The sequence below is a fragment of the Pagrus pagrus genome, assembly GCF_965226575.1.
Source record: "Pagrus pagrus genome assembly, chromosome: 12".
Classification (NCBI taxonomy): Eukaryota; Metazoa; Chordata; class Actinopteri; order Spariformes; family Sparidae; genus Pagrus; species Pagrus pagrus.
In genome coordinates this window covers 31,096,021-31,121,328 of record NC_140196.1, presented here as the reverse complement: position 1 = coordinate 31,121,328, position 25,308 = coordinate 31,096,021, and the positions used below count along the sequence as shown (strand labels likewise).

The 25,308-nt window shown below is 41.5% G+C and overlaps 1 protein-coding gene across 2 annotated transcripts in view; it reads left to right on the top strand.

The window, feature by feature from the left end:
- The window catches only part of LOC311266480 (phospholipid phosphatase-related protein type 4-like), a 160,855-nt gene extending 141,308 nt beyond the window's left edge, over positions 1-19,547 (top strand). For both annotated transcript variants that reach the window (XM_084368855.1, XM_084368854.1), the window contains exons 7-11: positions 7,078-7,213; positions 9,662-9,884; positions 13,187-13,802; positions 17,283-17,436; positions 17,980-19,547. In XM_084368855.1, coding sequence (XP_084224981.1) covers positions 7,078-7,213; positions 9,662-9,884; positions 13,187-13,802; positions 17,283-17,436; positions 17,980-19,013 — 2,163 coding nt within the window. In that variant the 3' untranslated portion in view covers positions 19,014-19,547. The remainder of the gene's footprint in view (positions 1-7,077; positions 7,214-9,661; positions 9,885-13,186; positions 13,803-17,282; positions 17,437-17,979) is intronic.
- Positions 19,548-25,308: the final 5,761 nt, after the last annotated feature.

The window sequence follows — 25,308 nt, the reverse complement described above, 5'->3', positions numbered from 1 at the left end:
TATTTAAGCATTACTTTCATACCCAACGCCACTTTTTAAGCTCTCGGTTAATTTTTTTGTGGAAGCTTTGTGCATACCGAGATGGCAGCAAGTTCGAAAAAAATGACAAACAAACAGCAGACAACAGCTCGTTTAGCTGACAACATGGAGCTCGCCAAGCTAGTTAAGCTAGCAGTTGCAGAAGCTATCAAGCAGGCTATCCCCGCACTCGTGGAGGATGTGGTCTCTCAGCTGACAAACAAGACACAGGCTCTGGTGGATGCACAGGTCGCAGTATTCCGTGGTGAGATAGTTGCCACGCAGGCTGATATTTCTAAGTGTATGGACTATATGAAGAAGGACGAGAACCGTTAGCGGAGGTGGGCAGCCGTCTCTCTTCATCGGTGAGTAAACTGGCAACAAAGCACGTCCAGCTGGAGGACAGAATTGCCGACATGGAGGACAGGTCGCACAGTCCCTGAAAATGCAGAGACAATGCATGTTCTTGCTTTCTTGCCGGATGCCATACCACGGTGGTTTCCTAACCTGGGCTCTGTTGAAATTATGCGCACACACTGCGTAGGCGCCCCGAAAGAAGACACAAATGGCAGACCTGTGCTTCGCACCATCATATTCAAGCTGCTGCACTTCACTGACAGAGATAAGATCCTGAAAGCGGCGCGCAGTGAGGCCATTTTGTCCATTTTGGCCAAGTGTGCGGCCATGGAGTTGGAGGGAAGGACCATCTGCTTCACCCCGGACTACGGCCCGCACACTTTCAAGTGAAGGCTGGCCTTCTCCGAGGCAATGGACGCTCTGCAGACCTTTTCACACCTTTCTCCTCTTTTCTGCAAAACTTAAGGTGACGCGAGGAGGAGTGAACCATCTTTTCAACACCCCACGGGAGGTAAAGGATTTAATCAATCTCTCTCAGCACTTTAATTTCACATTTTGGTTGGTCAACTGCACTGTAAGTTGGTTCTCCACCCTGCATCTTGTATGTATCACAATACTAGCCTCTATTAGTTATTATGAGTAGTATGCATGTAATCAGCCGGAATGTAAATGGGCTGAATGGTCAAATTAAGCATATAGCCTGCTTAGACCTCCAACGCAGACAAAATGGGGACATTGCCTTTATACAGGAGTCCCACTTAAGAACTATAGATGTCCGCCGATTTTCAAACAGACACTATTATGTGGCCACTTCAGCATCACTGGACACCAAAACTAGGGGGTCACTAGTAGTACTGAGACGTAACCTCGCAATAACTATACTTGGACAATTTGGTAGTGAGGATGGTAGGATTTCTTATATTAAGACTATTATATCTGGATGCAAATTTGCTTTTATTTCAGTTTATGCTCCATCCCAATATGAACCAGAGTTCTTTCCCAGCTTAACAGAAGTCTTATTGCACCTGGACTTCTCGCTTATCCTTGGTGCAGACATGAACTGTAATGTAAATGTGATATTGGACAAATCTGCTCAGCGCTCCACGGCCACACAGCTAGCAAGCATCAAAAGACTTTCAGAACTTTCTGTCAGTACTTAGCTTAACAGACCTTTACCGCACTATCAACCCCACATCTAAACAATACACTTTTTATTCAGCAAGACATCAGAGCTTCTCCAGAATAGATTATATATTAACTTCAGCTACTTCCCTTTCTGAAATACATGATGTTGTTATCAAGCCTTGTTCTTTATCAGATCATAGCATTGTCGCAGCACACTTCACACTCCTAGGTACATCCATTAGTGCTCCACATTGGCGGTTCAATGCCTAACTTTTCAAAAATGGAGATTTTTGCACTTTTCTCAAAGAAAAGTTAAACACTCTTATAGACGTTAACGCAGGCTCAGTAGATGATCCTAGATTTTTATGGGATGCTATAAAGGGTTGTATTAGGGACTCCTCAATCTCATTCTCATCCCACCTTAATAAGAGTAGACTAAATAAGATAACCGAAGTGGTGAATACTCTCACTCAGCTAGAGGCGCAACAGCAAGCCAAATATTCTGAGGCATTACAAGGCAGAATAGCTGTGACAAGAACTGAGTTTAACTCTTTGTTAAGTTGTAGGGCGGAGTTCTTAATGCACAGGACCAGAAGAACATATTATTTCAATGGCGCCAGACCAAGTCATCTTTTAGCTGTAAGACTGAAAAACCATGAAAAATATTCAAATATTACAGCCATTAAAACACATCTTCGCACCCTGAGCAATCCACTTGATATCAATTCTGAATTTAAATCTTTCTACTCATCTCTTTACAACTCTGAAATTTCCTTTGATACAGAGGCGTGTGCAGATTTTTTTCAGGATCTCAATCTACCTTCTCTGTCTGACAACGAATCAGAATTACTCAATACCCCCATTTCTCTAGAAGAGTTGAGGAAGGCTCTTGTTAATATGAAAAAGGGCAAATCCCCAGGGTGGGATGGAATTGTACCTGAGCTATACCTTATTTTCTGGGATGTACTGGGCAAGCCACTATTGGATATGATTAATACAGCCATTGATAAGGGTGCATTTAATTCTTGCACTAACACAGCTATAATTACAGTCCTGCCCAAACCAAATAAAGATTTAACTAAATGTGCTAATTAAAGACCTCTCTCCCTCCTGAATGGGGATGTTAAACTATATGCTAAAGTACTTGCAACCCGGTTGGAGATACATCTTACATACATCCATACATCTTACCAAACTGGTTTTATTAGAACTTGCCTAGCATCTGATAATGTGCGTTGTCTGTTACACATCATTCATGCAGCTAGTAGTATTGATCCCCCTTGCTCGGTTCTATCGTTGGACGCTGAAAAAGCATTTGACCAGTTAGAATGGGAATATCTCTGGACAACGTTGGACAAATTTGGGCTAGGTATGCATTTAATTAATATGATTAAGGTTTTATACGCAAATCCCTCAGCAATGGTCTGCACAGGCCACATCTGCTCTGCCCAGTTTCCAATTTCAAGGGGCACTCGCCAGGGCTGCCCCCTTTCACCCCTACTTTTTGCTCTTTCCCTTGAGCCACTGGCGCAGAAAGTAAGACAACATCCCATCAGTACATCCCATCACTTTCTGTAACATGGAGCATCGTATATCCTTGTACACTGATGACATCCTTCTTTATGTAGGCAGTGCTGGTTCCTCAATCCCACATTTGCTTTCCTCATTTGATACATTCAGCTCACTCTCTGGATACAAAATTAACTGGACAAAGGCAGCGCTGATGCATTTAAACTCAGCACTTCAAGTTCCCCTGCCCTCCCATATACCAGTAGATAAAAGCTTTAGATATTTTGGAGTTGAAATTTTTCCCTCCACGTCGTCCATTGCAATAAAACATTTTCAAGGTATATACAGTCAGATAGAGAAGGACTTTGAGCGCTGGTCGAATCTTCCAAATTCACCTCAAGCCCGGATAGCAATAGTTAAAATGGATATACTTCCTCATGTTAATTTTTACTCTTCTACTATCGCTCTTGCTCCCCTTTGGGATATTGGGATAAACTTCAGTCATTAGTTTCTAAATTCATATGGAAAGGAAAGAGACCGCGCCTAAAACTCACAACTCTCCAGCGGGAGCATGCGTATGTTCCCACAGCCCTATGTTGCTACCCTAACCACTTCCCCTTCCCTCACCCCAACCACTTCCCCTTCCCTAAACCCAAGCCTTCCCTTTCTCTAACCCTAAACTTAACCTCTTCCCCATTCCCTAAACCCAACCCTACCCTTTCTCTAACCCTAACTCTAACCTCTTCCCCTTCCCTAACCCAAAATTCTTAGAAGTGTGGGAACATAGGGCTGTGGGACCATTGGGCTGTGGGAACATAGGCATGACCCCCTCTCCAGCGAGACAAGACGTTAGGGGGGCTAGCTCTGCCAGATTTTAAAATCTACTTCTGGTCTTATGTGCTACGTCCTCTATCTACATGGTTCAACCCTAGTTCCTCTGTTTCTTGGAGACCAATTGAGGAGAATATTGCACTACCTCACAGGTTGCAAGACCTGGTGTATGCTAATATACCATTGAAAAAAGCCAAATTATGTTTAGGCCCTGTTATTTCATTTCTACTCACATCTTACTGTACTGTAATGAAGCATGTTGGCACAGATTATAAATAGCTCACTTCTTACTGGTAATATGCCCTTTTCGTTTCCACATTGTAGAATAGGGGAGTGAATGTACTAAAAGATCTGTATAGTGCCCATGGTTTACGAGCTTTTAAGAATCTACAAGCTGAACTTGATCTTCCAAGTTCATCTTTTTTCTTCTTTATGCAGTTAAGTTCAGCTATGCAGGCATACGGGGTCCCTTGGGGAACAGCTCTACCCACACACCCTCTACGTAAGTTACTTGCCTCAGTAGGACCGACACGGGGGATGGTTTCTAAACTTTACAAATTCATTTCTGGACCCTATAAACCCTTACCTGTAGAGGGTATTTCGAATAGAGATTTAAATGAAGTAAATGATAGAGAGATTTGCTGGGACACAGTGTGGAAAAATCTCAGTGGTACATCCAAAAACCGCCATCATCAGTTAATACTCTATAAGTATGTTCATAGGATGTACCTCACCCCCAGAAGGCGTTATTCTATATATAATATATATAGGGGTTCTAATATTGTTATCTCCCTGAAAATGTACAAGTGACTTGTACAAGTGAAAAAAAAAAAACTTTCTATATGATGTGAATATATATATATTGTACATTTTTCAATAAAAAATTGATCACAAAAAAATAGTTATAATTCGAGAATATACTATATGTATGTTATTCTGAAATGGACCATTTGTTTATTCAGTTTTTTTCAGTCATGAAACTGAAGACCGTGTGTTTATTAAGTGTGTTTAAGCACATGAAATCAGTCAATGAAGATCTTTCTGTTCTGATTAAAGTGTCTCTCATTGATGCACCCCAGTAGCTCAGTTGGTAGAGTGTGCAACCTCTGTACAGACAGCCTGACAAAGACCTGTGGTCTTTTGCTGCGTATTATCACCCTTCCTCCCATCATCTCCCAAGCTGCTCCGCCAAGAGAAGTGAAACATATCTTCCCCCACCGACTTGTTTTACAGTTTCATCAGTTTTTTTAGCCCTTTGTTTCATAAAAAAAATGGTGGGAACTTCCAGTTCACAAGCTTTCTCTATTTAGCTAAGTACTAGATGAAAAATGTCCCTCATAGCATATTAGGGGATTAAAAAGCCGTGTAGTAACAGATTCTTGCTTTATGTGTTATCAGCACAGCCAAGGTTAGACAGTTTGAACCGAGTTTAGAGAGTGTGGCAGCTCTTGCTCTCGAGATCTTCCTGAGCTCTTTGTGTCTGTGGAAGCACGCTGACAAAACGTGTGACAAAATTCTGTACAGCCCTGCAGCCACCAGGTGAGCGTGGGGGCTGGGAGACCTGTTGTTGTCTATTGAATAAGAACAAAGAGATGCACTGTAATGCTAATGATGTGTTTGGCCTCTGTCACCTCCCAAGATAAGCAGAGGATGTTTGTGAACACACTTTTATGAACTCATTGCATTTCTTTTATTATCCGCCACTGCATTCTGATAAAAATATCAGAAAAATTATACAGACAATGTTGATGAAGGTTCTCAGTCATCCAGGTCATGGTAAATCTAAATGCATATTACTTTCACTTTCATGCAGTACTGTTGAACAACTAAAAGGTGAAGCATAATATTGATGACCTCATAATATGGCAGCCTATTAATTATTAAATATGCTCTGTGTGGGAATCACACTCTCTCACACGTCAAATACTGTATGCCTATGATACAGTAAGAACAGCTGATTGCTTGCTGAAGTAAGCTAAGGCTAGATGAGCCCAGGTGCCCGACTGGTTGCGTCCTCTCTCTCTCTCTCTCTCTCTCTCTCTCTCTCTGGTGCACTCTGGCACCCTCCTTTCCTGTTTGTGTCTATTTTTCTTTCAGGGAGGGTCAATTAACCTGAGGGCATTTAAGGAGGAGCGAGTGGAAGCCACGGGACGGAAGTCAATGCCCACCTGACATCAAAAGGAGATCTTTTCACTTTGTCTCCTTTGTTACTTTTCCCCAAATGTTTTTAGTGTTGGGGGTTTTTGTTTGTTAATCAATTTGTAGTTTTGTTTTGGAGATCACCAGCCGTCCAGTTTTTTCGTTTCTTCTTTGGTTAATTTAGGGTTAGGATAATTTCCTCCTTTTTGTTTAGTTTAGAGGGGAAAGCTGGGTGCAATGGCCCAATGCGTGGCCTGCCCAGCGATTTTCCCCTTTTTGTTTATTTTGGCTGGGTTCTCCAACCTTTTCTGTTGGTACGTAGTTTTACTTTTTCTTGGTTTATGAATAAAATTTGGCTTATATATTGATTTGTTTGTCCAAGTACCCCTTTGAAAATGCTGCACACTCTTTACGAGTTTTTCCTAATAGAGGGTCCGTAACACCAGGTGTGAATGGTTGTTAAGCCTGGGCTCACCTAGCCTTAAGAAACCCACATGAAGGCCGGTTGGGTCAACGACACACAAGTGGCCCTAACGAGTCTGAAACTCAGAGCTCACACGTATCCTTAACAACTCTTTAAGGACAGTCCCACACTATGTAAGGACACTCCCGCCCCATGTAAGGACACTCCCACACATAGTTTAAAAGCCCGCAACTCCTCCTGTTAGTTAGAACTGAAGGAGCCTCTTGGATGAGAGGTGAAATGTCTTCAAGAAACTGAAACACGTCCAGTTGACTACGATATAGCACCTAGAATTACCACGACCTTCATCAACATAGTAGGAGGAGGCGACTGTTTGGATTTCAGCTTGTAAAACTGAAAACAAAGAATGTTGTTGAGGTCTAATTCCAAAGGGATATGATTTAAATCTGCCCACATATTCTATTTCACATGGACGTACATCTCATGACTGAACATAAAGATGCTTTAACAGCCATTTCACTGTGACGTTAAAAAGGCATTGGTGCAGGACTTCCTGGCTGACATGGCTGCCACCTGAAACTGGATTTGCCTAACTCTTTTTATGCTTGTGCCTTTGCTGTGTGTTCCTCTGTGTTTCACTGTGTGTGTGTGTTTTTGTGTGTGTTTATATGCAGGGTGTGTATGCAGTGGGGAATTTCCAGCCCAGTGAGGATCGGTCCAGAAGTCGACCACCTCCCCCAACCCTGAGAGAGCCCCCCCTCTCCTCCCTACCCAATGTCAGCCAATCAGCAATTAGCAACAGTCACCAAGGTAAAAGCCTGCCTGCCAGATGATTCTTTGAGTTACAGATTACATCACCCTGACATGTCAACCACTAAAATTCATTTTCAGAAAAAATGCTAGACATCACCCTTACTGGTCAGCTTCACTAATGCTCATGAGCACAGTCACACTGTGTACCGATTTGACTTTAAGCAAGGAAATAAAGTGTCGTAATTACCAAATCAAAGGAGAAAATACATTTGTCCTGTCATTAATCTACACAGAGAGCAGGACATAAAATTGTGGGTCCTTTCTGTGGGACAAAATTGTTTTGTATTAATCCACGACCTCAGACATTTGAATCATTTATTCTGACTAAAACAAACAGCCAGTCATGGCAGGAGTGGGCTAGAAAAGTATGACACACTTGACAATAGTTAAACTGTTGTCTCTCGCTTGCTGTGCCGCTGGTAAGAGAATAATGTCAACATCCACAGAGGTTGGCTCATTTAGTGTTGAACTGCTCATTTTAAACTATGCTTATTGGCCATATTTATTTTCAGTGCAACAGGATCAGGGGCGTCATGCAACTCAAAAATCGGAGGGGGCACAGTGAATATGAATGTGCTATTGCGCACATAGCATGCGCAAACATTTTTTTGGGGATGACCTCAAATCACTTATTTTGGGCACTTCCGTCCGGACACACACACTTAACGCATCTAAACCTTGTTAGCTAGCTAACGCTAGTGCTGGGGACCGAAAAGTTGGTAAACTGAATTTCAGAAACGTTATCTTGGCTAACAATGTCAAACAATAAGGTGGATGCACTTCAAAAAACTTATTTCATATGTTTGAAAGAGGATTTCTCTCTCTACTCACCGTTTAATGTTACACTGCTCTCACATATCCATGGAAGGTACAGCTCCCCTCCCCAAGCGCAGACTGATGCAGGCAACGTGCGTGTGTGTGCGTCAGGGCGGAAGAGACCACATCCATCAAAAAAGAGGGGGTTGTGATTTTTGGAAAAAGGCAATGATGTCTTTTTGAGATGGACTATGACATTATTTGTAATACATTTCACTCAATATGACCACTGATCATAGCTAGATGGTAAAACAATAAGTAAGATAAAGTAAGTAAAACAAAATTGGTTGGAAAAAAAAAATTTACCTGGAAAGTTCAAAGCCTGGACCTGTCAATATGGCATCCTGCAGCCTTTGATGTCCTGACCTGGCATTGTCCTGTGGTTAAAGTTAAATAAGGTCATGCTGGAGATCAGTGTTCCTAGACCAAGACTGGATGGAAAATGGCAATGTGAGGAACGGGGCCAAGTATGAAAACCAGGGCAGGGGTGGAGTGCCCAGTGCTCGCTGGTGGAAGGTGGCTAGTCCCTTAGCAAAGTGCTCAGTCTACTGGGGATGACTATGAAAACAAAAGCTGTCAGATGTGGTACACAGGTAGACAAAGATCGTCCAGATGACTATGGATCAAACAAAGCGAGCTATGGAGTGCAGGTGGTCGTATAGGATGTCTGAGACCCGTATCACCTATTGACATCAAGTTTCTTCAGTGATGATGTGTCCCAGTGCATCTGAAGATTTATGTTACAACAAAAAAAAGAATAGTCTAAATCGAAGCAGTAGAGGCCAAAATATCCTGACTTTTAGTCCCTTAAGGATCAGGCTCTAAAACTGGTGGATCCTGCATTTCCCACAATGCAAATCAAATAGTGTCTTTCTTTGACACTCCACACTTGGTATGTCTAAATTCCACATCCTCAGTTTGTAAGGCAGGCTTTTTGTTTGTAGAAAAATTGTAATCTCCAAACGAGGACCTGATGACATGTTCAGGATTACTTTTCGAAAGCTCCTCCAGAGCCACAGAAGTCATGACCCGACTGTCATGTTGAGTCATACTATACTGATTCTGAGGTGTACAAGTAGTGCAGTACCGCTTTAACTTGTAACTAAATATACCTTGTTGCATAAGAAGAATACTTGAATGAAACCACCTTTTCAGAATTCAAACAGATATTAAGAATGAGATCGGGGATAGAAGTGGCTGAAATGAGTTTCTTCCACAGGGTGGCTGGGCTCATCCTTAGAGAGGAGGAGTTTGAGGAGGGTGAGGAGCTCAGAGTAGAGTCACTGCTGCTTTGCGCTGAAATGAGCCAGTTAAGGTGGTTTGTGCATCTGATCAGGATGTGCTGTGGGCACCTTCCTTTCGAGGTTTTCTGGGCATGCCCAAGAGACCCCAGTAAAGACCTTAGAGGGTTTATATATCTCACTGGACCTGGGAACACCTCAGGATCCCCCAGGAAGAGCTGGAAAAAGTTGCTGAGGAGAGGGATGTCTGGACTGCCTTGCTAAACCTATGCTGAATCAGTGGAAAAATGGATGGATGGATGGATACGTGAGAGGGTGGATGGATGGATGGATGGATGGATGGATGGATGGATTATTAGTTTGACCTCTCCCTTTTGTCCAATTATAGGTCACCACACCCTGGCTCCCAGCCAACCAGAGCCCATCATCACGAGGACCTCCTCTCACACCCTCTCCCCCAACCGACCAGAGCCCATACTGACGCGAAGCTCCTCCTACCGAGAGCCCTCTATGTCTATGAAGAGAGCCAGTGCTGAGGTGGAGGCGATAACTCCATCCAGTCCTCTGGGTAACCATGACAACATGACCTTCAGCAGCAGCACACTGCCCAGGTAGATTTCTCTGATACAGACTTCATTCACAGGTTTGGTTTGGGAGAGAAAACAAGGTGCTGTTGAATGCTGCTTTGCTTTCAGGCTAACTGCTCTATTTTACCTTGTGGATGACATTTTAGCATGAAAAGTAAGTAGACAAAACCACTGCAGGTGTTGTAGAGAAAGTAGTGTGACATGTGACAAGCTAACTGATGATGAGTCCTTCAGCCCACCCCTTCATTTAGTAGCAATATCCCACACAGTGTCTGAGTCAACCAGTATCGGCTCCAGCAGAGTTAGAAAGTGTGACTGACAGGTTTAGTTCATGTTTGTCTCTTAACAAGTCTCATCACGGCTGTCTGTCACTCTGTGGTCAAATCATGGAGAAAATATTACTGCCTGTGTTTAACCTCCATCATTTTCAGCGCTTCTATCACAGTGAGCAATCTGTCTGCTCACCTGTCGTCTGTGTCTGTGGTACAAAACAGGACAAAAGGGGATATAAGTAATGATTGTATGTGCTATTACACATATTGTAAAATGAGAGTTGTTCAAGTGGCTTGATCCTTGAAACCTGCCTGACATGTCAGTGGTGACTGGTGGGTGGAGGTCATGTCTGACTAATTGTCCCATGGTCCTGTTTGGCTCCTCGTCCAATTCTTTTTTTTTTTAAAATAGAGTTGAAATGGGAAAGAGCTGCACAGAAAACAAACATATTAACTATTCACCAAGCCAGGTGAAGGTGGGTCGCTGTGGAAAACATAAATAAAACAGAATCTGACAATTTACTGACCTTTTCTGACCTGCACTCGATAGAAAACAGCCTCATCAACTTAAATAAATTTTTGTAAATATATTCATATTGTGAGTTGATGTCAGCATCACTTTTCAAACAAGTTGTGACAGAAGCAACAAAAGGCTGTGGAAGTGATGGAATGCTCCAAAAACCCCTACAGATTATAGGTAAACAGGTTCACTGGTACCAGGTGACAGCAGGGCCGGCTCTAGCCATTTTGGTGGCCTAGGCCAGATTAGGATCTGGAACCTAACAATACGATGTCAAATCAAAGTACCAGTGCAGGTTTTACACAACTATTTAAAACGTCCTATTGACAGCTTCCACAACATGCATTAAAAAGTTATGGTCAAACAATACAAAACAGTGCAATGAAAATAGAATATAAAAGGTCCAGTGAAGGTTTCGCTGGAGGTAGGTGGCATGCTGGATGTGGTGCTGCTGCTGCTTGTTGCTTGTTGCCTGACCTGCAGCTGTATTCAAATATACAGTACATCCATACATACTGTTACCGCTGCATTAAGTCTGTTTTGTCATTCTACTTCAAATAACGTAGGCACTGTACAAATAAGATTTATTTAATTTGAACAGCCAGCAGCAGCAGCAGCAGCAGCTAAATAAGTTAACAGGGTTGACATTCAGATGATTCATAAATATCCTTAGCAGCTACCATAGCTTCATTATCTAGCATTATTAGCTAGTTTTGCTTTATTTTAATTTATGTTGGCCAGTACAAATGAAACATCTTTATTCAACGCAGCTTTTTTTAAAATTATTTAAAAGACAACATACCTCTATATTGACATTTTTTTTGCCTCCCCCTCTTTTTTCCGTTTTCTAAATTGTGCACCTGACAGCTTGGACCTTTTCACAATGAAAAAAATGAAATGTAAAAATAGCCTGTAACCTGCCTCTTGTGATCTGTCAGTCAGGCCTGTCGCTCTCTCACTCTGACCTGAGATGGGCATTGGTAACCCATCCCCCACTTTCAATGTGCAGCACAGTCAGTGCTCACTTGACACGGCATCCCAAGTGCAGGCCAGGGTCATGGCCAGGTCAAATGATGAGGAACAACGGGGATGCAAAGTTTATTATTCCATCTTTCTTTCTTTCTTTCTTTCTTTCTTTCTTTGTGCATTTGTTTTTTTCAAGGCAGAACATGAGGGAAGGGCGTTAATGTGTTAATGCGTTAATCCAGCATGTGGCGCTCTAGGCGACCACTTATATGGCTGATGCCAAGAACTGGCCCTGGGTGAGAGTATCATGATGGGGTATGAAAGGAGCATCCATGGAAGACAGTCATTCACAAGCAAGGATGAGGCGAGGTTCACCACTTTGCGAACACGATTGTATGAACTTAAACTGTTGTCAGTAAACACATGTTTGTTTGCAAACGATTGCATTGTGTTTTATTTGTTTTGCAGTGTCTCAACTTTTTGGGAATCTGGGCTCTAATTTAATCATAAAACTTTTCATTAGCTCAAAGTGACTCTGTTCTTTAGAGAGAATGTAATAAGAGGAAAATGCCCATTTTCTCCCTCACCAAGTCTGAAGTGCTTTTGAAAGAGAGGCCAGGAGACTGATTTGTCTTCCTCGTTCTGCCTGTACGGAGCCCGTAAAGGGACATGGGGGGAAAAAAAAAAACGTAAACATTTCTTGTGCGCATGGGAAACTTTCTGGTGCGCACAAGATACTTTCTCGTGCTCACAAGAAAGTATCCTGTGAGCACAAGAAACTTTTCTCGTGAGCCTAAGAAACGTTTAACTTTTTTTTTTCTTTCCCCATGTCCCTTTACGGGCTCCGTATGCCTGTGTTATAATTACCATTAGCTTCAAAATTGCCAGTAGTCAGTAAAGATTCAGAAAATTAGATTATTAAGCCCAGTAATTCCAATAACATAACTTTAATCAGTATTTTTAACAATTTCTCATATGTTTCAGGAAATAAAGGTCTAAAGAGGTCAAAACTCCAGCAACACTTACAGTATAAAGAACATCATAAATAACATGTAACTTATCTGACGCTCTCTGTCAGTCCAGGACAACAATTGGCCTCACCACATCTGTACTGGCTGATATGTGTGTGGATGTGTATGATTGGTTGTCGTATTTATTCTTTTTTTCACCTTTTTTTAATATTTATCCTGTTGATGTGTTTAATGATGACCATGATGAAGGCCAGTGAGGTGAACAGTGAAGTCTGTTTCTTTCCTCCATGCACTTTGGTAAAAGTTGTGCCTGAAAGCCCTCCTCTGCTTCGAAGGAGTTCACAAAATGGTTATTTGTGTGCACAGTTTATCAACTTAAGAAGCAATTTGTTTATTTGAGTCATCAAATGAGTCATTTGTGCTCTCAGATCATGAACCTGAGAGAACATATTATTTATTTGATAGTTCCACTATTAATATATGTGCACAAATGATTGATTAAGTTTTCCCCATGACACCCGCTTGGCTCTGTACTAATCTTCTGTTGTGCTTTTTGTTAATTTCAGCTAAACACATTGTGGTTGCCTCTTACTTTAGGTCCCACGGAGGCTCATCATTTGACGAGGGCCGAATTCCGCGGCGTCACGCCTCCATCCACGCATCAATGGACTCAACCCGATCCAAACAGCTGCTCAGCCAATGGAAGAATAAGAATGACAACAGGAAGCTGTCCCTGCAGGTGATGGATGGAATAAGACCAACGTCTTCCTCATCTCCGCAGAGGAACATGGAGCTGCGCTGCTCCTCTGAGCCTTCTGCAATGGGCCTGGAGGTAGAGCTCCGCGGAGGAACACATCTGCCTTCAGTCACCTGTCAGGAAACAGAGCTGCGTTCTGGGGTCCCCATCCCAGTTCAGTACATGAAGCTGGCAGCAAGCTCTGTTCCCATGGCCAGTCTTAATCACCTGGCCCTTAATGGCAGCACCGGATTGGCTGGTGGGGCCAGAGTGTCTATCCAATCCCGGCCTGGATCCTCCCAGCTGGTTCACATTCCTGAGGAGGAGAACCTCACCAGCAGGGATCAGGAGAGCGAATCAGAGGACAGCATTATGGACGGGGGCGGGTCAGTGAGAGAAAAGTGGCTGAGAGTGGCTGAGAAGACGACCATCCCCTGCAGGCCGCTCAGTGCAGGAGGACAGCCCCGACTGATGCAGGTTAGGATGAATATCACACAACTGCGTCCTACTTCAGTTCTGCCGGGGGATTCTTGTTTGATGTTAGACCTCTCCGTCTCGCCTCGTTGTTATGTCTGTCTTTGTCCTAGCAGCTCTCCACCGAGGACCCTGACACACCAGGCTGGCAGTTGGCTGTCATCTAATGTTGGGGCGGTCGGTGAGCGTCTGTGGATTTAGTTGTTTCCTGCACCGTTGGCACTGGTCCCGGTGGGAGGGATCGCTCTGATTGGCTGTTCAGCTAAGCAAATCAGTGTATGAGAAGACAAAGCGAAAAAATAAGGGAAAGCCCTTCGAGCCTGTTGCTGTAGAATCCACGATTTCGCCCATTTAGTGTGGTTTCTTATTTTTCACCTCTGCATATTCAGAAGTGCCGTTAGCAACTTTTGATCAGAGAAGGTCTTGATCTGAAGTGGCTATATAAGCAAGAGTGGTGTGAGAATGACAAGCAAAGGCTGTTCTATCATAACACCAGTTTGTATAGCTGCAGTCCTCAGTCCTCCAGTTCCCTCTTTATAACGAACACAGACTGCCGCCACCTGGTGGTATGCAGAGTTTTTCCTGTCACACAGCTGCAGAACGAACAAGCTAGTTGTCTGTCGGCTGTAGTCTTTGCGGTGTGTTTAAGTGCAACTTTTTGTCTGAGACACAGGCAACGTGTGGCGACTCAATTATTGGCTTTCTTTTTTTTTTCATAAATCTGTTTATTGAAACACATCACATCATGTTACATGACCTTTACAAATAGATGTGTGATTATTTTATTTTTTTTCAAATAAACAAACATACAAACAAACAAACAAGTAAAAAAACATACAAAGCATTATCCCACCCCCCACCTCAGTTGGTCTTCCCTTTTCAAACAGAATATCTCATCAACCACCTTACATTTGTACATTCATATTGATGTAAGTGCACAGCTGGACAGAAAAAACAAACACACACACAAAAAAAACAACAACAATGTATTGTTCACTCCTACACCGTAGGAGTTGTAGCTATATTATCGAAATGTGAGATAAGAGGCTGCCATGTAGTATAGAATTTCTCAGTTGACCCTCGGAGTGAAAATTTGATTTTTTCTAATTTAAGGAATGACATTAGGTCAGTCTGCCAAGATTGTTCTGCTGGGGGTTTAGGTAACTTCCAGTGTAGAAGGATACGCCTGCGGACAATCAGAGAGGCAAATGCTAAAACATTTAATGTCTGCTTACTGAATTCTGAATAATTTGAGGGAACTCCAAAAATAGCAATGAGTGGACAGGGAGTAATAGCTATACCTAGAACCTCTGACATAATCTTGAAAAAGCTCTTCCAGAACCCTGTTAGCTTCGAGCATGACCAGAAAGTATGGGCTAAGTCAGCTGGGACAAAGGCACATCTATTGCAAGCTTCACTACTGCCAGGAAAAATCTTTGCTAGTTTTGCTTTGCTGAAATGCATTCTATGCAGTACTTTGAATTGTATTAAGTTAAGACGGGCACAGGATGAGGAGCTATTCACTTGTAATTTGGCTCTCTCCCACCAAGGATCCTGGAGTTGGATTCCTAGTTCTTTTTCCCACCCCTGTTTTGCTGGGATCTGTGGAGAGGGGTTAGCCTGGAGAATACCTGTATACAGCTTTGATATCATTTTTATCCAAGTTTCTGGTTTGTCAAGAATTTTAGGTAAATCTGCCGGTAAACGTGGAAATGTACTGCAATGATCTTTAATAAAACTGCGAACCTGGAGGTAACGAAAGAAGCTGGTCCGGGGCAAGTCATGCTTATGGGACAGACTTTCAAAATCAACGAATGTACCATCTAAAAACGGGTCTCGGAATAATATGATACCTTTCTCTTTCCAAAGTGTAAATGCAGAGTCAAGTTTAGAAGGTAAAAAAATATGATTATTGCATAACGGACCTAGAAGGACAAGATTGTTTAGCTTGAGATGTTTGCGAAACTGAGTCCATATTTTCAAAGTTGACAAGATTACAGGATTTGAGGTATAATTTGAAACTGAAAGTGGCAAAGGGGAGCATGTCAGAGCCACAAGTGAAGAGGTGTGGCAGGAGAGGGACTCCATTTTACACCAGTCCAACTCACTGTCATACCACCAGCTCAATTACTGGCTTTCATCGCTGCTGGTTCTTTGGTGTGTGTGAGCCCTAAAAGCTAAAAACAAAAGTAAAAAATGTGTAATGATAATAAACTTTATTCATAGAACTGCAATAAAGCATGAAGAGTGTTGGAGCGAGGTAAATGGAAGAAAGGTATTCATAATGTATTAAAAGTCAAGAAAAAAAGTCACACATATGTTTTATGACTGTTGATGTAGTGTATCCGAATGCATTATGTGTGTAAATGAGTCAGCATTATTAATACATTATAGTTTATTATGAAGGCCCCCATAATGCTATATTGCTGTGGTCTTCATGAGGTCTTCAAGTGTTACCAGATAATCTCAACTAAAGGTGAACTTTTAAAAACAGCTTCACAGTTTTGCTCAGTCACTGAACCGGCGACTTCAGTTGATATAAAAATAAATGTTAGTTACACCAAGTGCACAGCCATGAGCAAAACTTGATCTTGCAAACAAACACATGAGTTAAAAGCTATAACTCATTTTGAAGCTGTCCTCAGTAATGCACAGTAGTTAAAACATATTTGAAAAGACTTGAGAAAAATAAGCCCATTGTGCTTAAATGAGAAACAGAAACGTGTGAAAACTGATACAAAGATATTTACAGGGCTAAATACATGGAAGATTGAGTGTTGCTAATGCTCTGATCTCACTGTGATGGTCTGAGTTTGCTCCAAACGGACTAGTGCAAGAAAACAAAGGGCTTTAGTGCTGAAGTGACTCAAGATATCACCCAGATTCTTGAACCACTGGAATCAATTTGCTTCACAAGCTTATCCAACAATCGTGTATTGTGATCAGATAATTTCAATGGAGACTTTTGTGGACAGCTGCCGTCTCAGCCTGTCGAGGTTCATTTTATTGTCATTCAACAACACAGGGTTTTACAACTAAATGCAAGCTGTAGTCCCTTTATGCTACACAAGAAAACTTTATTTCATGATGGAGAGTTGATGAGATCAATAGTTTCAAAGTATTAGTATCTTTGGGCTCTGTGCAGATGTCTCACTTCACTGATGACACTGATGCTCTGTAGATGGTACCAGTGATGTTCTGGTGGTTTTAATCACCTGCTGTAGAGCCTTCCTGTCCTGGGCCGTGATGGACCATGCCAGTTTGTGATGTTTCCCATCAGGATGCTTTCTATTGCTTCTCTGTAAAAGTTGACCAGAACTTGGCACCAGAGTTTAGCCTTCCTAATTTTCTGTAGGAAATAGTGCCTTTTCTGTGCTTTTTTAAATCAGGGTGGTGAAAGGGCAGGTTTACTTGTAAATGAGTAAGTATCTCAGCACCAACATTTGGAATAACTCACATTTCACTGTTTTTCTCCTGTTGCAGGTGATAGCCTTATCCAAACAGCAGGGTTTGCTTCACTCTCCTCGGTCAGAGGATGGTGGCAGCACTGTCAGCTGCACGGGATCCATTCGGTACCGAGCTCTCACAGACCAGGATCCTTCACCACCGGCCTCCACCACTGGAGTCGTGGGAGGAGGTCTGTACCTCTAAAATAGATATATATCAGACTGGGAGATGGGAAACAAGCTGGCTTACATCCTTCCTAGTATCAAACTGTATACAGTTTGGACGTGGGCTGTGCCATATGGTCAAAATTCATTTTATGGTTATTTTGACAGATATTGGGATGCGATTCATGATGAGTAGGAATGATCATTTTTGCATCACAATTTTCATTTTCTCTGAAAAAATCCTGATGATGTGACATTTGTTGGGGTCTGAACCAAACAAACATGTTTTCTTACATCTGCAGAAGAAGATCTGTAGACATCTCTGCAGCTACTTCATTATAATGCTGTTGGTCACACAGTTGACCTTTATCAAATAATTACAGCCTCTTGTGTTTTGGATATTGCACTTGGCCATATGGTGATTTTGATTATACAGCTCTAGTGTGGACAGTATGAAGGATGGGAAGATTTGAGATTGATTTTTATGGATTTACACATTTTAGGTTATGATTATAATTGTGAGGAGAAGGCGATTATTGAGTCATTCCTTTGTCTTGGTCTTTTGAAAGGAGGTTTGGAGAGAAGTGGCAGTATAGTCCGTGTTGAAGCCCACCCAGAGTCCAGATCACATAAACCTGTGGTGAAACCTCCTAGCACCGACGGGAGCGGCTCCTGGAGATGGAAACCACCAGATCAACGAGCTTCACTCCGACAGTCAACTTTCACCCTCAACGACCTGAACAGACACACAGACAGCTGTGATTCGCTGAGGGATGGAGGTTCAGTGGATGGGCGGAGGAGCGTGACAGGGACCGAAACAGAGAGTGAAGGGGGAGATGGAGGGGGTGGAGGAATGGGAGGGGGAGGGGGGGGTGTATACACAAACCATCCACATGTTATACACCCTTTACATCCCTTACATCCCAATAACCCCAACAACTTCCAGCACCCCAACTTTAACCCCAACAATCCCAATAACCCCAACAACTTCCAGCATCCCAACCTTAACCCCAACAATCCCAATAACCCTAACAACTTCCAGCACCCCAACTTTAACCCCAACAACTTCCAGCACCCCAACTTTAACCCCAACAATCCCAATAACCCCAACTTTAACAACGCTCATGTTAACTTCAACCCCAACTCTGCTAACTCCAACATGCCATTCGCCCCCACTGTCACCTTTGCTCCTCCCTTCCACCCCCACCCTCAGGCCATTACCACCATAAGGGTCACGCCAGTAGAGGGAACAGCTGCCAGCAGTGATGGCGGCTCAGACTGCCAGTCTGTCGCCTCGTCCAGCCGTGAGTCAACGCTAAGGAGGAAGAGTGGCTCCCACATGGTCCACATCCCCGATCGAGGGCCCACCCCTGAGCTCGACAACAACCACCGCCTGTGTGACGACAGCAACCGCCTCGACAATGAAAGCAGCAACCGCTTCCACGAAAACCTTCGAAGTTTTCAAGAAAACCCCATCCACCCCATGCACCCCAACAGGCAGGTGATGTTTGGCCGTCCCAGCCCAACCCCTCCCCCTACCTTACCCCGCCCCATCCTGACTCACACTCCACCTCCTACTCTTGGGTTGGCCTATAAAGAATGATGCACTTGGTGTTCAGTTCATCCATCAACACCTGTGGTACAAATGTCCGCTACCTTCACTGGAGATGCTGCTTGGTCCAAACAGAACATCAGACAGGGACAAAAATGAAAGGAAAATCTGTCTACCACCCAGGGTCAGTAATTAGAGGATGGCCACAGACAGCCCTGACACAATATAGCTAACTGTGTATCCAGAGCATCCCAGCTGGTTTAGTTACCAACCAGATAAATATTGTGTCTTATTAAGAGGCGTACTGTAGGCTTTTTAAAACCTACCAGCAATAGGTTCATGATCCACTTTGGGTCACAAGCCATAGAGAGTACAAACACAACTAGCCCTGCCCCACCACCTCCAACTGGTCAATAAGAAAGGACTATAGTCATGGTCCAGCATGTGAGGGTGAGTTTGATTCAACTTTTTTCCTTGTTTTTTTTTATTATCTTGTTCTGCTGGATACACCAGTCATTTTTTTGTAAATGTAATAAACTGAGCGCACAAAGATAATAGGCTAAATAAACTGCTGACGCAATCAGAGGGAGAGACTCAGTCTCCTCAATATGTCCCACAGCTCCCTGTCCTCTGACTGCTGGGTCAGCTGTAAATGGGTTCACACTCTTATCACAATATTTATACATACAGTATATTCTCATTCTGTGGTCAAACACAGGTAATGGTAAATAAACGTAATGGTGTATACATTTGCATTCAGAGCCCATAACTCTGCTGTGTTTGTACATATGAATGTGGGTGGCCACAGTGGCTCTTCATTGTGTCTGGGCTACACCGAGTCCCTCTGGGGCAATAACAGCATCTCTTAGTTCATGGTGGTATTGTGTTTGTGTTGGATAAGAACAATATGATGGGGCAAACATCGTGTTTAAATATATATTTTCTTTTTAACATGCTGTGTTTTAATGATGTGCAGTATCTAAATTATCTTACTGTGTAGTAGCTGTACTGTACACATGCAGCCTGTAAATCATCTCAAAACTCAGATACTAGTCCTAAGATAGAAGGAAGTCAAACATTTGGTTTTCTTTGGTTCATCTTATAATCTCATCATGGCTCCCAGTGTGCTTGTGATTACAGTTGAGTTTAAGGGCAGCTGTTGGGGCAAAGAAATCTGATATTTCAAGAACAAAGTCAGAATTTTTGGAGAAAAAGATTACAAGAAAGGGGGAAAATTACAATAATAAATCAATTAACAACACAATACACGGTTAAGAATAGTTAAGAAAGTTGTCATTTTACAATATCAAAGTCAGCGAGAAGGTCTGTAATTTTAAGAGACAAGGGCATAATATTAGAATATAAATTGCATTTGTAAAAGTGAGTGCAATATTAAAATAATAAAGTCCTACATTACAAAAAGATTATTCAATGTAAAAAGGTTAGCATTTTGAGATTAAAGTTACATTTTTTGTAAAGAATTTTAAATACAATTGTAAAAACAGTATTAACGCTACAAGAAAGAAAATCGTATAATTCACAAGAGTAGAATGTAAAAGTACTATATTAAAATAATAAAGTCCTACATTTATAAAAGGTCATTACATTACAAAAACATTGTGATTCTGAGATTAAATCCAACATTTTTACAGGAATTTACAACACAGTACAATTTTACAAGACCATATTAACATGACGGGAAAACAGTTTTCATTTTAATAACAATTTTGAATAAATTTATGAGAGTAGAGTGTAATTATACAAGAAAGTATTACTAATCTAAGTTCTAATTTTACAATAAAAAGTCATAATATCACAAGATTAATGTCTTAATATTACCAGAAGAAGTCATAATATTGCAAGAACAAAGTTGTAATTGCACAAGAAGCTCAATCATATACAAGAAAGTCATAATTTAAAGAAATGAAAGCAACAAAATGCTGTTTGCAAGTTTCAGTATCGTCCAGCTGTGCATACAGTTTCAGAAGAATTATCCGTCCTAAAATCTATAATAACAAACAGCTCCCTTCTGACATGCAGGCTGACAGGCTGATCTCAACACAGTACAGTATCCATAAAAATGTAACAAAGAATTTAACATTTTTTTTCTGTAAATATTACCATGTAGAAAATTACAGCCTTATTTTAATAAGAATTTTTATTCTTTTCTAGTGAAACTTCCACTTTATTCGAATGTTTGAGCTTTTTCATGAAATTACAACGTAATGCTCGTACTGTTAGGACTTTTGGTAACACTTTATAATTAACTTTATAATTAATTAAATGGTACATTTATAATTCATTTTAGTTAGTTAATAGTTGTTTCATTGTTAACAGTGAAATGCTTTATAAATAATTTATTAAGTGAACGTAGAGGTATAGAAACATCAGCTGCAACTGTTTAAAAGCACTTGATTAATAAGTGGTTTATGAAGCATTTTATTGTTGATTAACAGTTAAATAACTATTAACTAAAGTTTGGTCATTAAAAAGTGTCACTGGCTTTGTTCTTGTACGCTCAAACTTTCTTCTTATCGCATCATGACTTTTCTTTATACTCCTTTCTTTGTGAAATGAGTTATTTCCTGCTGAGCAGTGGGGTTATTTTCATAAAGTAGAAAACATTCTGATATTTCATACTTTCTAGAAAAATGACCTTTCAAATGTTCTGTACTGATTACCAGACACAATACAACATTTGGACACATGAATTATGATCATTTAGCCCAGTGTTTACATTCTGTATTTCACTGACTGACCAAGTGACATCCAAAGAAAAGTCACATACATGTAGTGTTTGGATAACAGGACAGGTGAGTGTTTGGATTACAGGACAGGTGAGTGTTTAGATTACAGGACAGGCAAGTGTTTAGATTAAAGGACAGGTGAGTGTTTGGATTACAGGACAGGTGAGTGTTTAGATTACAGGACAGGTGAGTGTTTGGATTACAGGACAGGTAAGTGTTTGGATTACAGGACAGGTGAGTATTTGGATGGAAATCTGCCTGGAACACAAAGAACCTTTGGAAATAAGTTTGAAAAGCACAATTACTGCAGTTGGATAAGAGTGTGTATTTAAAGCTTTGTACATATGTATGTCACTTGTGCTCACATATCTCTTTGCTTATTGCATTTGTAGATGCAGGGCCTTGATGAAGGTTTAGTTGATGATGCAGCTGCTGCTGCTGATGGCGTTGTAAAGAGCTTTTCATGTGTTGATGGACTCATGTGTTGATGGACTTCTCTTATTGCACCAGGAACTATTGTAGTTAAACACACTGATACAGTACATGGATGGATGGAGTGTGTGGTTGTATGTGATAGTTGCTTTTGAATTGCTGCTCCACTCCTTTACATGTGTTTGTGTGTTTAGACTCTTTTCCACTGAACAGTAAAGAATGGGCAGTTAAATGAGATGTAGATTTTACTATTTGCTATCATAACCTATTTTGTTAACAAGAACACAGTTTGATGAAAAGATTTAGGGGTTCTGTGCCAGTTGTCACGGTAACCAGTGATCCACTTTGGTTGGGTCTTTGTTGCTGTCATGAATCAGTTTAGCCAGATGTTTGGGTCGAACAGGCAATAGAGGGTGTGACCATCAAGAGTTATTTAAGAGTTTGTGAGGGTTTGAGCCACATCATCACGTCACCTGTATACACTGCTGGCTTCTATAAACAGAATATATATTATAAGAATTTCATGAAAAAGATGTTTAGTTTTGTCGATGTAACATTTTACTTCTATTAAAAGCTGTTTTAGTAAAGTAAAATTGAACTAGAGATAAAAAATCTTTCATAACAGAAGGGAGCTATTGTTGATCAATCCTAAGACTGAAGTAGCTTAAAGGGACAATTTGTAAGAAATGGTAAACATTTTCAAAAGGAACAAACATTATGAACAGAGTGAAGAAACAACAGTGTTGACGTTCTGTCAGAGACGTCTCTGTTCTGTATTACAGAGATGTCTACTGAAGTTAGGAGACAGGACAGGCCGGGGCTAGCTGGCTAGCATGCTAACAGCACTCTGTAGCTTAAGAGGTGATAGTCCGACAGCTCCTGTAGTTTCAGCTGGGAGATGTAAAAGTAGCCAGTTCACTACTTAGTCTAATAAGTCAAAATAAACTCCTATTTTCTGTACTAAACCGAAAAATACAACCATACACAGTCTGAATTTACCTTCCTTCCACAATCACCTCTGGTTTGGTCCAAATAAATCCTAAATTCAGAGTAAGATGGTGAAATATTCCGGCTCCACATGCCGTTTCTCAGAGGCTGTGTTCAGTCTGCCGTCCAGATGTGTTCACAGTGTCGAGCTGAGCCCTGTTGACCACAGTGACTCCTCTGTCATCCGTGGTTACAGTGTGGACAGACTCCTGCAAGCTCATAGTGCTGCTTAGCTCCAAGGCTAACTGAGTTACTTGTTCACAGCAGCTAGTTGCTACAGTCAGAATTAGCTCCAGCACAGAGTGTGCAGTGTGCAGCAGTTAGTGGTTATGCTGCCCCCTATAGTTCTAGAACTACCTTCGAATTTCTGCCCATTTATTACAAAAGACTCCTTTTGATTATGAGTTTGATGCCACAGCACCTGTGAGGTAAAGCAGAAATGGTTCTTTGTAAAGCAGGATTTACTCAGCCTGTACTCAGCTACATAAATGACATTTCCGTCTGTTTCCTGGTTAATATGCACAGCGCTCCCAGTTTGCTGTTGAAAAGGCTGCAGTGTGACTAATTGCTGTTTAAAGGACCAACACAGTGTTGTGTCTGTCACACGACAGTCTCTTCATTTCATTTTCAGAAAGGTAGCTAGCAGCTTGCTTGCTATATATCTGTATACTTTTAGTAACGCTGTGAGATGTGACAGCAGTTTGCCAGAATGATTAGTAGACAATGTCATATCTTTTTAAATATGAGCTAAATCTTTCCAGAAAACGAGCAAATTTAATTTAGAAGCTGAAGGAGCCTCGTATTATCTGCTTATTATCATGTCAACACAAGATATGTTTATGATTATGTCTGAAATTTGAATCACAGTTGCAGGTTTTTAAACTATGTGTGGGAGTGTCCTTACAAAGTATGGGAGTGTCCTCACAGAGTCATTAAGGACACGTGTGAGCTCTGAGTTTTAGACTCTTTAGGGCCTCTTGTGGGTCATTGACCTAACCGGCCTTCATGTGGGTTTCTAGGGCTAGGTGAGCCCAGGTATGAATGGTTGTTAAACTGTCTGGGGAGGGAACTCAGTACAGCATTGTACGTAGGTGATAAGTAATGTCTTAGGCCTCCTCCTCTGTTCAAAGACAGATGTTCCACTTTGACATAGATGGATTCTTTTACTCCTCTTTCAAACCATCTGTCTTCTCTGGACAAGATGTTTACATTGTTGTCCTCAAAGGAACAATTTGTCTCCTTCAGATGTAAGTCGACAGCAGAGTCTTGACCTGAGGAGTTGGCCCTCCTGTGTTGTGCCATTCGTTTATGGAGAGGTTGTTTTGTCTCCCCAATGTACAAATCTGTGCAGTCCTGGCTGCATTGAACAGCATCAACTACATTACTCTGTTTATGCCTGGGTGTTTTGTCCTTAGGACGGACAAGTTTCTGCCTCAGTGTGTTGGTAGGTTTAAAGTGAACCGGGATATGATGTTTATTAAAGATCCTCCTGAGTTTCTCAGATGTTCTTAACGACTCTGAAACTCAGATCTCACACGTGTCCTTAACAACTCTGTAAGGACACTCCCAGACAGAGTTTAAAAGCCTGCCAACTCCCCTCCGGTTAGTTAGAACTGAAGAAGCCTCTTGGATGAGAGGTGAAATGTCTAGTTTCCTACAATACGAGTTACCATGACCTGGATGACTGAGAACCTTCATCAACAAATCGTTGATAGATGTGAAGAGGAAGCACATCTAGGCAGGAGTTTAGCACAGGAATGCAAACTTGCTGAGTAAGAGTATCGTTGTTTTGTTTTCCTGTACAGAGAGGAAGTCTTTATAATAATAATAATTACTATTATTATTGTTATTATTATTTAACCATGAAACCGTTTTACACATCATCCACCCCCCTCACCAATGCTGCTTTACAAATATTCTCTCCTGACAACCACACGTCAATGACAGGATACACTTGTGTTGTTATTGTAGATGGAATGTACTAAATTGTTCATTATTTTTGCATACATTTGTTGGTTTAAATTACAGATTTCTGGCATGCTCACTTCATTAATTTTACTGAGTATGTCTCTAACATGAATACTGAATACAGTCCCTAAAAAAGTGACTAATCACAAATATTAATTTGTTATTCCTGTATATAGTCCTGGAGACAGAGAAGTATATTTTGATATAGATGT